At 41.9% G+C, this 14,009-nt stretch overlaps 1 protein-coding gene across 1 annotated transcript in view; it reads right to left on the minus strand.

The window, feature by feature from the left end:
- LRP2 (LDL receptor related protein 2) overlaps positions 1-14,009 on the minus strand; it is a 204,196-nt gene that overhangs the window by 141,405 nt on the left and 48,782 nt on the right. The window contains exon 4 of the mRNA XM_058664591.1: positions 13,124-13,240. Coding sequence (XP_058520574.1) covers positions 13,124-13,240 — 117 coding nt within the window. The remainder of the gene's footprint in view (positions 1-13,123; positions 13,241-14,009) is intronic.

Here is a 14,009-nt window from a genome sequence, read left to right on the forward strand (position 1 = left end):
TTCTTCCCTAAAGGTCATTATCATAAGTATAGGACTCTGAGGGGTGAACGCACAGGGCAGACCAATGGTTCAGTCCCAGGCTGCTTTATGAGAGCCAGTGTGATAAAACTGACAGTGGATGACTTGGCACTGTCTCCACTGACACAATTGAAAGTTTACTCACAGGGCTCACTCCCTGCCACAGACAAGGTTGGCTCAATGTTCTCAGAGAGGATACAGAGAGGCCCCAGGTCAGCAGTTCTACACTCAGAATGAGCATAAAGTATAATGATGAGATGTCTCCATCCACAGAGGATGCCCCTCAACCCTTGCACACCATCTGAAATCTTCTCTGAACAATAGTAACTGAGTTAGAAGCCCACCACCAGTGTCAGGCAGAGCCTCAAGACTTTGCCACACAGAGAAAGTATCTGCAAATGGTGGCTGTCTCGGCGAAACCCACACAGCAACAGGTCAAAGTTGCTCACACTAACAAAGAAACAGACTTTACTTCTCTTACGACTTAATTAAAGTTTCAGTCTACCCCCAGGAAACAGAAAGTCACAAATATTTTTGAGCTTATTTATGGGAGATGTTTAAAATCTTATTTTCAGCTTGGTTTGCTCAGCAAACCTGATCTAACTTTATGAACTTCTTCCCATGAAGCAAATACACCACATGGTTAAAATGGCAGGATTTTAAGTATGTAGAAAGTGCAATATAAAGGGACAATTTACAAGAATATGAAAGAGGAGGGCCCGGCGGCGTGGTCTAGCGGCTAAAGTCCTCGCCTTGAAAGCCCCGGGATCCCATGTGGGTGCCGGTTCTAATCCCGGCAGCTCCACTTCCCATCCACCTCCCTGCTTGTGGCCTGGGAAAGCAGTTGAGGACGGCCCAATGCATTGGGACACTGCACCCACGTGGGAGACCTGGAAGAGGTTCCAGGTTCCCGGCTTCGGATCGGCGTGCACCGGCCCGTTGCGGCTCACTTGGGGAGTCAATCATCGGACGGAAGATCTTCCTCTCTGTCTCTCCTCCTCTGTGTATATCTGGCTGTAATAAAATGAATAAATCTTTAAAAAAAAAAAAAAGAATATGAAAGAGGAGAAGGCATTGTGGCGTGGTAATAAAGCCACCACTTGCAATGCTAGCATCCTATAAGAGCACCTGTTTGTGTCCCATTTGCTCCTATTCCAGCCCAGCTCCCCATTATCAGTCTAGGAGAAGCAGCAAGGAAAGCCTTAGTCATTAGTCCCCTGCCAACCATGGGAGAGACCTGGAAGAATCTCCTGGTCCCTGGCTTCAGTGTGGCCCTGCCTCAGCCTTTGTAGCCATTAGGGGAGTGAACCAGCAGATGGAAGATCTCTTTCTCTGTCTCTCCCTCTCTGCAAGTCTGACTATCAAATAAACAAATTAATCTTAAAAAAAAAAAAAGAGGAAACTGTTCCTTCTTAATGGTTTTAATTAAAAGATTATGCCCCTTTAAAACCTATGTGACACAAAATGTCAGCACACTCTTCCTCACACTGCACCCTTGTTCTTCCTTTTTATTTTCTCCCAGCTCCAAATAATATATGTTCAGGTTCATTCCTCCCAAGCTGGAAATGTATCCAAAACACAGACAAAACTGGTGCTAACCATGTCAATTCCATAATGTTGCAAATTGCTGTTGATGTTATGTCGGGACTCTTGGTTGAATGGGATGATATTCTGCCAGCTCTAACAACGGACCAGAAATGGTCTCCCCAAGAGACTGTTCAACCCATCTGGACAATAAATAGCTGGACTTTATACTTGGTATATGTTTACAAGGAAAGAATCTTGATTGAATTTGAACTGTAATACTGCATCAAGGTGGAGGAAGCCACCAGGGGGGAGGGGCGTGTGGGGGGGATTCCCAGAGCCTATGAAACTGTAACATAATGCAAAATAATTAATAATAAAAAAAAAACTGGTGCTAAAAGATTTTTTAATTTTTTTTCTCTGTTAATCATTTAGGTTAGAGCAAGAAAATTCCATGGGAGTTGAGGACCTCCTAGAATGGAAATCATTTACTGAAAAAGAAAATACAAATAAAAGACACTATTCTTTATTATCTTGACAAGAAGACTGTAAACACATTGCATTCTTACAATTGCAAAAAAATGACCGGAAAGAACACAGGAAAGAAAACAAACTGATTATAAAGGAAAAGAAGATACTGTAGAGGTAGATTAAGGACTTAAGCCAAGATTGGAAAGAAAACAAGAGGTTGCTGACACAAGCCCCAGCCCAGAGACCTGGGACTTTTCAAAGTCCAAAGTAATCCTTGATAAGTTACTTGATGTTACTTACTCTGGCTCCAAGACAAGTTAATCTAGTCTAGCAGTGATTTGCTAGAAAATGTTTACTACATTGGCGGCCAACACTTAGTTGCAAGCACTACTTACAAACTTAGGAACCATGATTATCCATAACATATACTGAACATGATGTGCCAGAAATGTATCAAAGCACTCAATACGCATGAAATCATTTCATTCTTACAACAGCCACACGAGACAGATTTTATGATTACACCTATTTTATGGAAGAAGACCCTGAAACACAGAGAAGTTAAGGAATTTGAGGGTCACATGACTGGTATTCCAGAGAGCCTGAATTCAAATTCAAACAAATTCCGTGACTCATGTTCCTAACCACTAACATAGCTCTGGGTTGCCATTTGTAAATTTCATAGTAAATAGTACGAAGAGGTAGAAAAAAATTATAGATGAATGAAATCAATTGAAATGAAAAGAGTAAGAAATCTTTTAAGAACATAAAAAGAGAAAGAAATAACCTAAGGGGAATGGTTGAGTTTCCCTTTCTTCCAGTCAGTTTAAGAAGTCTGGAGAAGTTTGCCCATCTCCTGGTTTCCAAAACTTATGGCATATTATGCAAAAGACTTTCACCTAACATAAGCTAAGAACTCAGAGGAACTGTGCACTAGATTTCCAGAAAAGTGAACACCAAAACATAGGACATACAGTAGCAGGGACAAGCATCACTCCCCCATTATCACCATCTGTCAATGTCAAGTCTCTGAAGTGACAGCTACTGAGGACTAGCCCTAGGATTGCAGTTAAACACAAGAGAACAGCACAGAGGGGTTGCCTATCTCAAAAGTAGCTTTCAGACACCTAATCAGATTTATAAAATGGAAGCAGAAATTCAGCACCTTGGAAAGAGAAAAAAATCCTATCAAATTTGGTGTGAGTAGCTTTCAGGAAATCGGGGCCAAAAGGGAAATACATTGTCATCTAGCTAGTTCTTATCCTGTCCCCTTTGTTAGTATAAAGGCTGGATCTTAAATTCCAAATTTCTATCTAGTCTCTAAGAGCTAGCATCAAAACTGCAAAAAGATAATGACTAAGAGAGTTCTAAACTGCAAAAAGATAATGACTAAGATAGTTCCCGAAAAAGAATAAAAACCTTACACATGCCCCTGTAACACAGGAGTGACTGCATTACGACAGAAAGCTGTGCCTCTCCTTTTTCTCCCCCTTCGCCCCAGATACAGAAAAACAGAGAATGTGGAAATAATAATCTTACCCACTTTCCTGTAGCCCTTGAATCTTTGTGCCCTAATTAACCATGTAAAGATTGTCAAAAATAAAGAAATAAAAAAAATCTGTACCTCAAGTGTTCTAAGGAATAGTGTGAAGAAGTAAGCTGCCTTCTTGCAGGTGAATGAATATTTATAAAGTGCGCCATATTCAGTGACACTGGTTCTATACGGAAAAGGCTATGGAACTACATGTTTTCACTCAGGGTCACAAAACACATGGTTCCTATTGCTATATACCTCCTATATTGATATCCAGTGACCCACCAGGGGAGAATAAATAGTCAAACTCTATTAAAAGAGGTATGAAGACTATCTGCACCCCAGGATTATAAGAGTGATCACCTTCTAGTCACCAGAAATGATGCAGCTCAGCTCGCCAGCAGGATTCTGAACCCAGGCAACTTGAATACTCATCAGTAAATTACTGCTAAGTGAATGTCAGTATCCTAGGAACCAGCCAGTATGCAGAGAGCTGCCTTCATCTTAGTTACAATTCTGCCTTCTTTTATATAGATATGTTGAAATACGACTCTCTAGATATTGCATTGAGTAAAGTATCGGCATCCCACATGAGCACCAATTTGCCACTTCCTATCCGGCTCCCCGATTATGCACTGGAAAAGCAGCAAGGATGGCCAGGTCTTTGGGTCCCACGTGTGAGACCTGGAAGAAGCTCCTGGCTCCTGGCTGCAAATTAGCTCAGTTCCAGCCATTATTGCCATTCGGGTAGTGAACCAGTAGAGGGAAAAGCTTTCTCTCTGTGTGTCTCTCCTTCTCTGTGTGAATCTGCCTTTTCAATAAAAATAAATAAATCCTTAAAAAAAACTGAATAAAGAGACAACCAAAGCACCAGTGAAGGAGAAATTCCGATAGCATGATTTTATTTAACGTTGTCTTCAAAATTAATTATTGCATACTTATAAGTGTGCTAGGATAAAGAAACTAAGCAAAGAAAGAAAGAAAGAAAGAAAGAAAGCAATGAAATAAAATCACTGCTCTGAAGAAACTTCTTCAGAGGGAATTCTTCAGAGGGTATTCTCTGAGGGAACAGGATTATAGATATTGCAGTAACATCATATAACAAAAAGAAAACATTACAAAACTAAAGCATGCTAAAATAATGGAATGACAGCAGGGAGTAACTGATAAGATGGTATCTGAACAAGATCCACTAGTTTTAACAACATGGTGGTCACTATCGGCACTGACAAGAATGTTTTCAGAAAGTTAGTTGGCAAGATCACTGTATGCAAGAAAAAAACAAAGATACAAACAGAGCTCAAAGACAATGCTAATGCAACGTTGTTGTCAAATGGAGCACAAAAATAATTCAACAACTGAAAGGAATCTCAGGGTTCTTTCTTTTTATTAAGCAGATAGAGAAAGAAATAGGGGGAAAGAACCCCTATTCCCTGCTTCACTAGCTCAAATACCCCAGTATCTGGGCCTAGGGCAAACCTCAGGAACTCACTCAGATCCCTTTCATGGGTCCAGGAACCCAATCGCTTGAACCATCACTGCTGTCTTCCAGGTTCTGCATTCACAGAAAACTAGAAGCAGGAGCTAGTATACAACCCAACCCCTTGCTTGATATGGAACACAGATGTTGGCACTGCTAGGAAAAAGGCCCATTGCTCAAGATTTTTCAAGGTGAGAGATGCTTATAACAAACTTGTATGGTAGAGACTTAACAAATGAGACTTTTCTACCTTCCCTTCAAGTATTCTACCTCAATCATGAGAATGCTAAAAGAAAAAAGAAAAAAAAAGTACAACCATGATGTGATATGTGAGACAGGGTGACTTGGCAAGCCTCTGCACTGCTCGCTTCTGACCCCGAGTAGAGAGAAGATGAAAGCAAAGCTCATTGGGCAGCTTAACTGTGCAACTGAGTTTGAAGAACAGCATGTTCTTCGCCAGCTCTCGCAGTCCACGGAATGACTTTAACCATCTTCTTTATTCCTTCCAACTGTTTGCCCAGTTGGAGTCTCAGCAGTTGGAAACAGAAAGGAAAATGTTTAAATTCTAAAGAACAGAAAGTCAATAGAAATAAAACATCATGAACAAAGCAGCCCCAGTCGCAGGCAGACCAAATACTGATGATTACCAGCAAGAAAGCCTTCATTGTACCAGGGATTTCACCCATTCTTTGGCATTCCTAAGTAACAAAAGTGCTGCAAACCAGCGATAATTAGCAATAGTTTTACTCACACCGAAACCATTCTAAGCTTTTTTCCCTTAACTGAAAAAAAAAATAATAAACCTATGCTACTTTTGAGCAACTGAAAGTCACGTCAATATACTAATTGAATGGCCCATAATTGTGCATTGTTCTGATGTTTATCTTAGACACTGCATGAGTGGTTTTTCCTTGATGCTAATCCCATTAGAGGCAAAATGGACTGCAGTTTTGAATCCCTCTGTTCCTTTTTAAAAAATTAATTGACAAGCAGCTTAATAGCAAGTGCCATTTTACAGATGCTCTCATTGAATAACAAAATAACTTAGGGGGGGATGAGCTTTTACCCACTTTGCAGCTTTTAGTATGTATGTTCAGAAGTGTTTCCCTAGTAGCAAAATAATGAAAAGTTTCAGGAATATATGAACAGAACAAATAAAAAAAACAATAAGAATATGCCACACCATATTAAATGTGTTTAAAACACCATCTTTTGGTTGGGCGCTTAATATTCTCACCTCTCTCACCATCTCACGCCTTCTGTGCCCTTTCCCTTCCCCTCAACTCCCTGTGAAGACTGACGTACCATCCTTTGTGTTCTGGAAAGGACACAAGGTCCTCTCTCTCGGAGCTCAATCTCTGGATTCTAGAGATCCAAGAGCTTAGTGACTCTTCCGAGCCCAGGGGTCTGGGCTCACAGGAAGGGCTACAAGGAAAAGCTTTCCAAAAGAGTAAAGTCCCACTTTGGAGTTTCCAAACAAACATTACTAGGACTGGGTGGTTTCTGGGTGCCCACTGAAAAGCAGTTCCTACAGGCAAATTTATTTCTCAGAAACAGACTCACAGACACATTCAAAAACTGATTCCAAGTTTGCCCATAAGAAACAATCCCCACACATCACCACAGGGGAAGCATCCAAGCGTCATGCCCCCATGAAAATGATCACAGGTCAGTCCTCACTGACACCTTGATTGCGTGGGGATAGCTCATCCATGGCAACTGACAACTGCTGCATGCCTAAAGTGGCATTTAAAAATCAATGAATACCACTGCGACCAAGGGCACCATGGCCATGACAGTCAGTTGCTGCTAGCATCCCAAACAGACAGACGATGTGGCACTGGTGCCCCACAACAACATTATATACCCTCCATACAAGGTACTCCAGCCCCAGCTCTGCCCTCCCCCAAGGAAGGACTTGCAGGTACCCCTACCTATATGCTACTGCTTCAGAACTGGAGCCACAAAGGGTGATTTTACTCCCACATGACATTTCAAAATATCTAGGGACATTTTCAGTCATCACAACTGGGAAATGCTGCTGGTGTATACAGGCCAGGCATGATGTTTGTTAGATATTCTGCAAGCATGAGGCAAGCTCACATGAGAAAGAACTAGCCAGCCCCAAACGTCACTAGTGTCAAGGGAGAAACCTTGGTTTACCTACTCATTTCCAGAAAATACATGGGACAGAAGAGCACATTAAATGACATCTGGGGAGACAACGAGCAATTATCGAACTGTAGGAAACTGTTTGATTGTTTCAAAAAAACCAGTTACAAAAGATCAAGAACAAAATGAAAGGAAATCTGACAAGGTGAAAGGCTTAACAGACATATCAGCTCCAATGTAAATACTTTATTTGGATTTTGATTTTAATAACCAAACTGCAAAAATCTAATTGCAAGATAATTGGGCAAGTTAAGAGCTGACTAGAAGGGGCAGCACTGTGGCAAAGCACTTTAGACAGCTGCCTGCAATAAGAGTATCCTATATGAGTACCTATTTCAGTCCTAGGTGCTCCAATTCCAATCCAGCTCCTGTTACAGCATCTGGGAAGGCAGCAGAGGACAGACCAATTGACTGGCTTCCAGTTTGCATTGTGAGAGACCTGGATCAAGCTCCTGGTCCCTGGATTTGACTTGGCCCAGCCCTGTCTGTTGCAGCCATATGGAGAGTAAACACTGGATGGAAGATCTCTCTCTCCTTCTATCTCTCTTTTTCTCTTTGTCTCTCCCCCGTTTCTCTGTCTTCCAAATAAATAAACAATTCCTAAATAATAAAATAAAAATTCATTTCTAAATATTTTAAAGTATAGTTGCTTAATTTTTATGAATGACAATGATTTCATTGTTATGTTTTAGTCCTTATATTTTAGGGGTAATTCTGATGTATTTATGGATGAAATTACAGGATATTCGATTAACTATTTCAAAAAAATGGGTAGGAGATGTGGGTAATATTAATTACAAGCTAATAAAGAATGTAACTGAATGCTGAGCACAAAGGGGTTTCCCGTACAATTAGTTCAGCTTAAAACTTCTATAATTTAAAAAAGCTTTGAGCAGGGCCCGGCGGCGTGGCCTAGCGGCTAAAGTCCTCGCCTTGAACGCCCCGGGATCCCATATGGGCGCCGGTTCTAATCCCGGAAGCTCCACTTCCCAGCCAGCTCCCTGCTTGTGGCCTGGGAAAGCAGTTGAGGACGGCCCAATGCTTTGGGACCCTGCACCCGCGTGGGAGACCCGGAAGAGGTTCCTGGTCCTGGCATCAGATCGGCGCGTACCGGCCCGTTGCAGCTCACTTAGGGAGTGAAACATCGGATGGAAGATCTTCCTCTCTGTCTCTCCTCCTCCTCTCTGTATATCCAGCTTTCCAATAACAATAAAATCTTTAAAAAAAAAAAAAAGCTTTGAGCAGTGATTTTTAAAGTAATAAAATAGCTAAGTAACCTTCAGGCAAAAAGCCTTTATAAACTTCCACTGCTAAAGAAACAACTCACCAACAGGAGCTATCACCCACCAAAATTAATTAATTAAAACAGATTTAAAAAGAAAAGAAAGAAATGTTCTGAAAGCATGGGCATATTGTATAGAGCAAGGTTAGCATCCCGGGCCCTCCACCCTTGCTGTTGGATAATCCTTAACAGTCTCCACAGAGCAGAGAAGACCACCACATGCACAGGCAGGATGCAGAGGAACACCGTAAACTAGTCACTGGCACTAGCTGAGTGGCAACAGCATTCCCACTTGCCACAAAGCTTCCAACAAGTGGTGGAGGCAGGGGTAGAAGGGGAAGAATGGGGCTGATTCTGCTCCCCTCTGCAACCCTGGCCCTGTCTAAGGACTTTGATCCAGGCATTTCATTTCCTTCTTGTATGCATCTAACTGTGACCAGATCAAAGCGTGGACAAGGCAGCACGAAGATTTTTTTTTTCTTCGTTTCCTCAGATTTGTGAGATGTTTTTATACTCCTCTATAAATAGAACATAGCCACGAAAAAAGTAGAGGAAAACAGGAAAGATTATTGTACTGCTGAAGCCCCTTGTACGTGTGAGCTTGGTGTCAGGGTGATGGTGTCTCCTGAAGTGTTTAGAACTGCTATGATCCAGTGAGCTACATACAAATCCAGCTCCCTTTCCTGCAAAAGTCTTTATTTCGCCAGCATGAAAACACCCTGCCCAGACATATTTCATAAAGCTCACTCCCTGTCCTTCACAGTAGCATGTTTCACTACTGCCAGGTTTATTCCAGCAGGTGCACTAGTGAAGCTGTGAGGCAGCAGGACCAGGAACTTTAGACTTGGCTGCAGAGTGCTCACATGGCAAAGATCCAGTCTGCTTCTGTTCCCTTTCTTTTTGTTTGTTTGTTTCTTTGGGGGTTTTTTTCTGGTTTTTGTTTTGTTTTGTTTTGTTTTGCTGTTTTTGTTTGGTTGGTTTTTTTTTTTTCCCCAAAGTAGTGATATCCTTCAGTCCCATTGCATTCGCAATAATGCCTTCATTTTTATTCACTTGTAAGTAAGGGATAAAGACACAGACTACAGGCTGGTGGCCCAGGTCTCTGATGCTCTCTTAAACTTACACAAGGTAGGGCTTTCCTCTGTCAATGAAGTCTGTCACAGAGAGCAATCACCAGACTCGAAACCAGCACACAGGTTGCGCCCTTTCTCCATTATACAACTTCAAGCAAGCCCATCTACACTTTGGAACTTTCATTTCTTTATTCATAAGACAGTATAAAAATGCCTGCCCTATTATCTTTACAGAATCTAATAACACAACCAAGATTTCTAAAGTGTTCTGAAACTTACAAAATGCTACAATATATGAAATGTAACATATGACTACTACTACTGCTAGTAATAATAATAAAACCTCTCCTTTCTTTGCCTCAGTGATAGACCCATTTGTTTACCAAGTATAAGGAATCCTTGACTCATGAACTTGCTGCTGTGTGGCATTCACACACACCCTATCATCTCTACACCTGCCACAGATGTATCTAAATTCACTGAACAATTTGCAATGTGAAGGGAAATCCAAACTGGAGATACCAATCTTTTTCAAGAGAGAACAGTTAGGATGGAAATTACACAAGAACAGAACGGGCACAGAAGCTCTTCTGGGAAACATAGATAAAAGCAAATAGCCCAGGGGACTAACATTGCAGTACAGTGCGTTAAGCCGTTGCCTGCGCTGCTAGCATCTCATATGAGCACGAGTTTGAGTCCTGCAATTCCACTTTCAATCTAGCTTCCTATTAACACAACTAGAAAAGCTGTGGAACGCTGTCCAAGTGCTCAGCTCCTGACACCTATGTGAGACAATCCCAAACAGAACTCCAGGCTTCTGGTTTCACGGCCCTTTGGGGACTGAACCAACACATGAAAACCTAGAAGACGTTTCTCCCTTTCTCCATCACTCTGTTTTTCAAATAAAATTATTTTTAAAAGCAAAAACATCAATCATAGACCCTTCTCTAAAAGAAATATAACATGCACATGAAGGAAGTATGAGAAGTGGTATGGTTTTTGTTGTTGTTATTGTTGTTTAATGTACGACACGAAAAGGGAATGGATACAGCAAGAATCTGGACTCTCGTAGGCACAAGTCCTTCCTTTTCTCTATAGCAAGGTATTTCCAAGGGATCATGGAAAACTGAATCAAAAGATATTATCCTTAAGAGCATACATTTGGCTTAGCAGTAAAGAGCCATTTGGGGGGCCGGGCGGCGTGGCCTAGCGGCTAAAGTCCTCGCCTTGAAAGCCCCGGGATCCCATATGGGCGCCGGTTCTAATCCCGGAAGCTCCACTTCCCATCCAGCTCCCTGCTTGTGGCCTGGGAAGGCAGTTGAGGACGGCCCAGTGCATTGGGACACTGCACCCGCGTGGGAGACCTGGGAAGAGGTTCCAGGTTCCCAGCTTCGGATTGGCGCGCACCGGCCCGTTGCAGCTCACTTAGGGAGTGAATCATCGGACAGAAGATATTCCTCTCTGTATCTCCTCCTCTCTGTATATCTGACTTTGTAATACAAATAAATCTTAAAAAAAAAAAAAAGAGCCATTTGGGGATGCCTGTATCCCATGCAGAAGTGACTGGGATCAAGGCCCACCTCCTCTCCCGATCCAGCTCCTCATTTCTGCACATTCTGGATGGCTCAAGTACTTGAGTCCCTGCCACTCATATGGAAACCTAGGTTGAAACCTAGGCTCCTGGCTTTATCATGGCCCAGCCTGGTTATCGCAGACATTTGGCAAGTATGAACCAGTAGATGAAAGATTCTCTATCTCTTCCTGTATGTATTTCAACTACATAACAAATAATTTTTAAAGACATTATTTTGCTATAAAACTTTTTGAAATCCATCCACATAAGGGATTTTCAAAAAGTTCATGGAAAATGCACATTATGAAAATTCATTGCATAGATTTGAAAGACATCTTAAGGGCTGGCATTATGGTAATCCACAGGCCACAATTTTGGCATTCCGTATGAGCACCAGTTCATGATTTGACTGCTCTGCTCTGAATCCAGCTTCTTTCTGGTGGCCCAGAAGGAGCAGTAGAAAATGATCCAAGTATTTAGGCCCCTGCCACCCATATGGGAGACTTGAAAGAGACTCTTAGCTCCTCCTGGCTTTGACCAGGTTCATTCCTGGCCAATAGGGCCATCTGAGGAGTGAGCCAGCGGATAAACAAGCTCTCGCTCTCGCTCTCTCTTGTTTTTTCTCTCCCCCCTCTCTGTCTCCCTTCTCATTCTCTGTAACTCTGACATCAAACAATCAATAAAAATTGATGGGGCCTGGCATCGTGGCTCAGTAGCTAAATCCTCGCTTCACATGTGGCAAGATCCCATATGGGCACTGGTTCACGTCCTAGCTGCTCCACTTCCTATCCAGCTCCCTGCTAGTGATTTGGGACAGCAGAGGAGAATGACCCAAAGCCAAGCCCTGCACCCATGCCCCTGCATGTGGCTTCTGGCTTTGGATCAGCTCAGCTCCAGCCACTGCAGCCACTTGGGGAGTGAACTAGCAGAGATCTTTCTGTCTGTCTCTCTCCAAATCTGCCTTTCCAATAAAAATAAATATATTTTTTAAAGTTTTTTCAAAGTTTTTTAAAACAGCAAAGAAAGAAAGAAATGTAGGTTACCCTTTACTTATTTTTTGATGCCCAATGTATCATGATCACACTTTCTTATTTGGATTTTGGTAATATTTACACATTACATATAGGATACTGAGATTTGTATCTCTTGAAGCAGTTATCCACTGACACAGGATGTTGCCGCTTTAGATAAAACCACTTACAAAACGTAAAACTTTGCAAATGTGAGCTGGAAATGTTGAGTTTAGGCTGGCATTATGGGTTAACCCACCACTTTCAATGCCAGCATCCCATATGGGCACCAGTTTGAGTCCCAGTTGCTCCACTTCCAATCTAGCGCCTTGCTAATGTTACTGGGAAAAACAGCAAAAGACTATTCAAATGATTGGGCCCCTGCAACAGGAAGAAGCTCCTGGCTTTCTAGCTACTGAGGTAATTTGGAGTGTGAACCAGTGGTAGGAAGATCTCTCTGTCTGTTTGTCTCTCTTTCTTCCTCCATCCCTCCCTCTCTCTCTCTTTCTTCCTTTCTTTCTATCCCTCTCTCTCTCCCTTTCTCTCTCTCCTACTCTTTCAAATAAATATATAAATCTTAAAAAAAAGAGTAGAAGAAAATGTTGAGTCCACAAAAGCATAAAAACTGAGATATCTGACCTAGAAACTTACCATAGCATAAAAAAAGTTAAAATTAACAAAATTGGATTTTGTAAACTCTAAGTATTCAATGATTCTTTTGGATGCTTTGCTAATGTTAGAAGTTTCTTACTTCAAAAAGTATAGTAACCTGGTGTACTGAGGCAGGACACACTTAGAATGCCTTGTGAAAAACAGACCGCTATCAGAACATCACCTCTAATCCACTAAAGAATCTGCCAAGAGATTTCAATAACAACAGGTGTATTGTACACATTTCTGTCCATCAACAAATCCAACAAATTGATTAAAATGCCAAAGGGACAAGGATGAAACCAAATACATTGCAAGGACTGAAAAGGACTCACGGCAGTCTTTCTCGTCAGTTCCATCCGAGCAGTCACTGATGTGGTCGCACCTGTACTCACGGGGGATACACTGACCACTGGAGCATGTCAGCTGGTGACTTGAGCATGTGCTCCCAGCTGTGAAGAGGAAAAAAGTACTTAATATTTACTTACTGCCAGACACAGATTAATCTACTGATACAACAAATGTTGGTGAGAATATTGGAAAGAAAGAGTAAGCATGATGTATTACTTAATATAAAGTTCTTGGGCCCGGCGGCGTGGCCTAGCGGCTAAAGTCCTCGCCTTGAAAGCCCCGGGATCCCATATGGGCGCCGGTTCTAATCCCGGTGGCTCCACTTCCCATCCAGCTCCCTGCTTGTGGCCTGGGAAAGCAGTTGAGGACGGCCCAATGCATTGGGACCCTGCACCCGCGTGGGAGACCCGGAGGAGGTTCTTGGTTCCCGGCTTCGGATCGGCGCGCATCAGCCCGTTGCGGCTCACTTGGGGAGTGAATCATTGGAGGGAAGATCTTCCTCTCTGTCTCTCCTCCTCTCTGTATATCTGGCTGTAATAAAATGAATAAATCTTTAAAAAAAATAAAATAATAAAATAAAGTTCTTACAAGCACAAGATGGAGTAACGGGCTGAGTTCACAGTACAAAAACAAGAGTACTATATTATACTAAAAGTATTGACACTTAAGTATATTAGTGTAGACAATTACATGATCAATGTGTGCTCAGAATACAATATAGACTGTAAAGAAGATGAATGAATATGAATTTTACAGGTGTAAGCCTTAACCAAGAATGGTTCATGCCTCCAACATTGAAATTCTGGTTTTAACAAAACAAAAATGTCAAATTCACAGTGGTTATATCTGAGTAATGAAAAACAAAATGAG

Source organism: Ochotona princeps, chromosome 5, assembly GCF_030435755.1.
Source record: "Ochotona princeps isolate mOchPri1 chromosome 5, mOchPri1.hap1, whole genome shotgun sequence".
NCBI lineage: Eukaryota > Metazoa > Chordata > Mammalia > Lagomorpha > Ochotonidae > Ochotona > Ochotona princeps.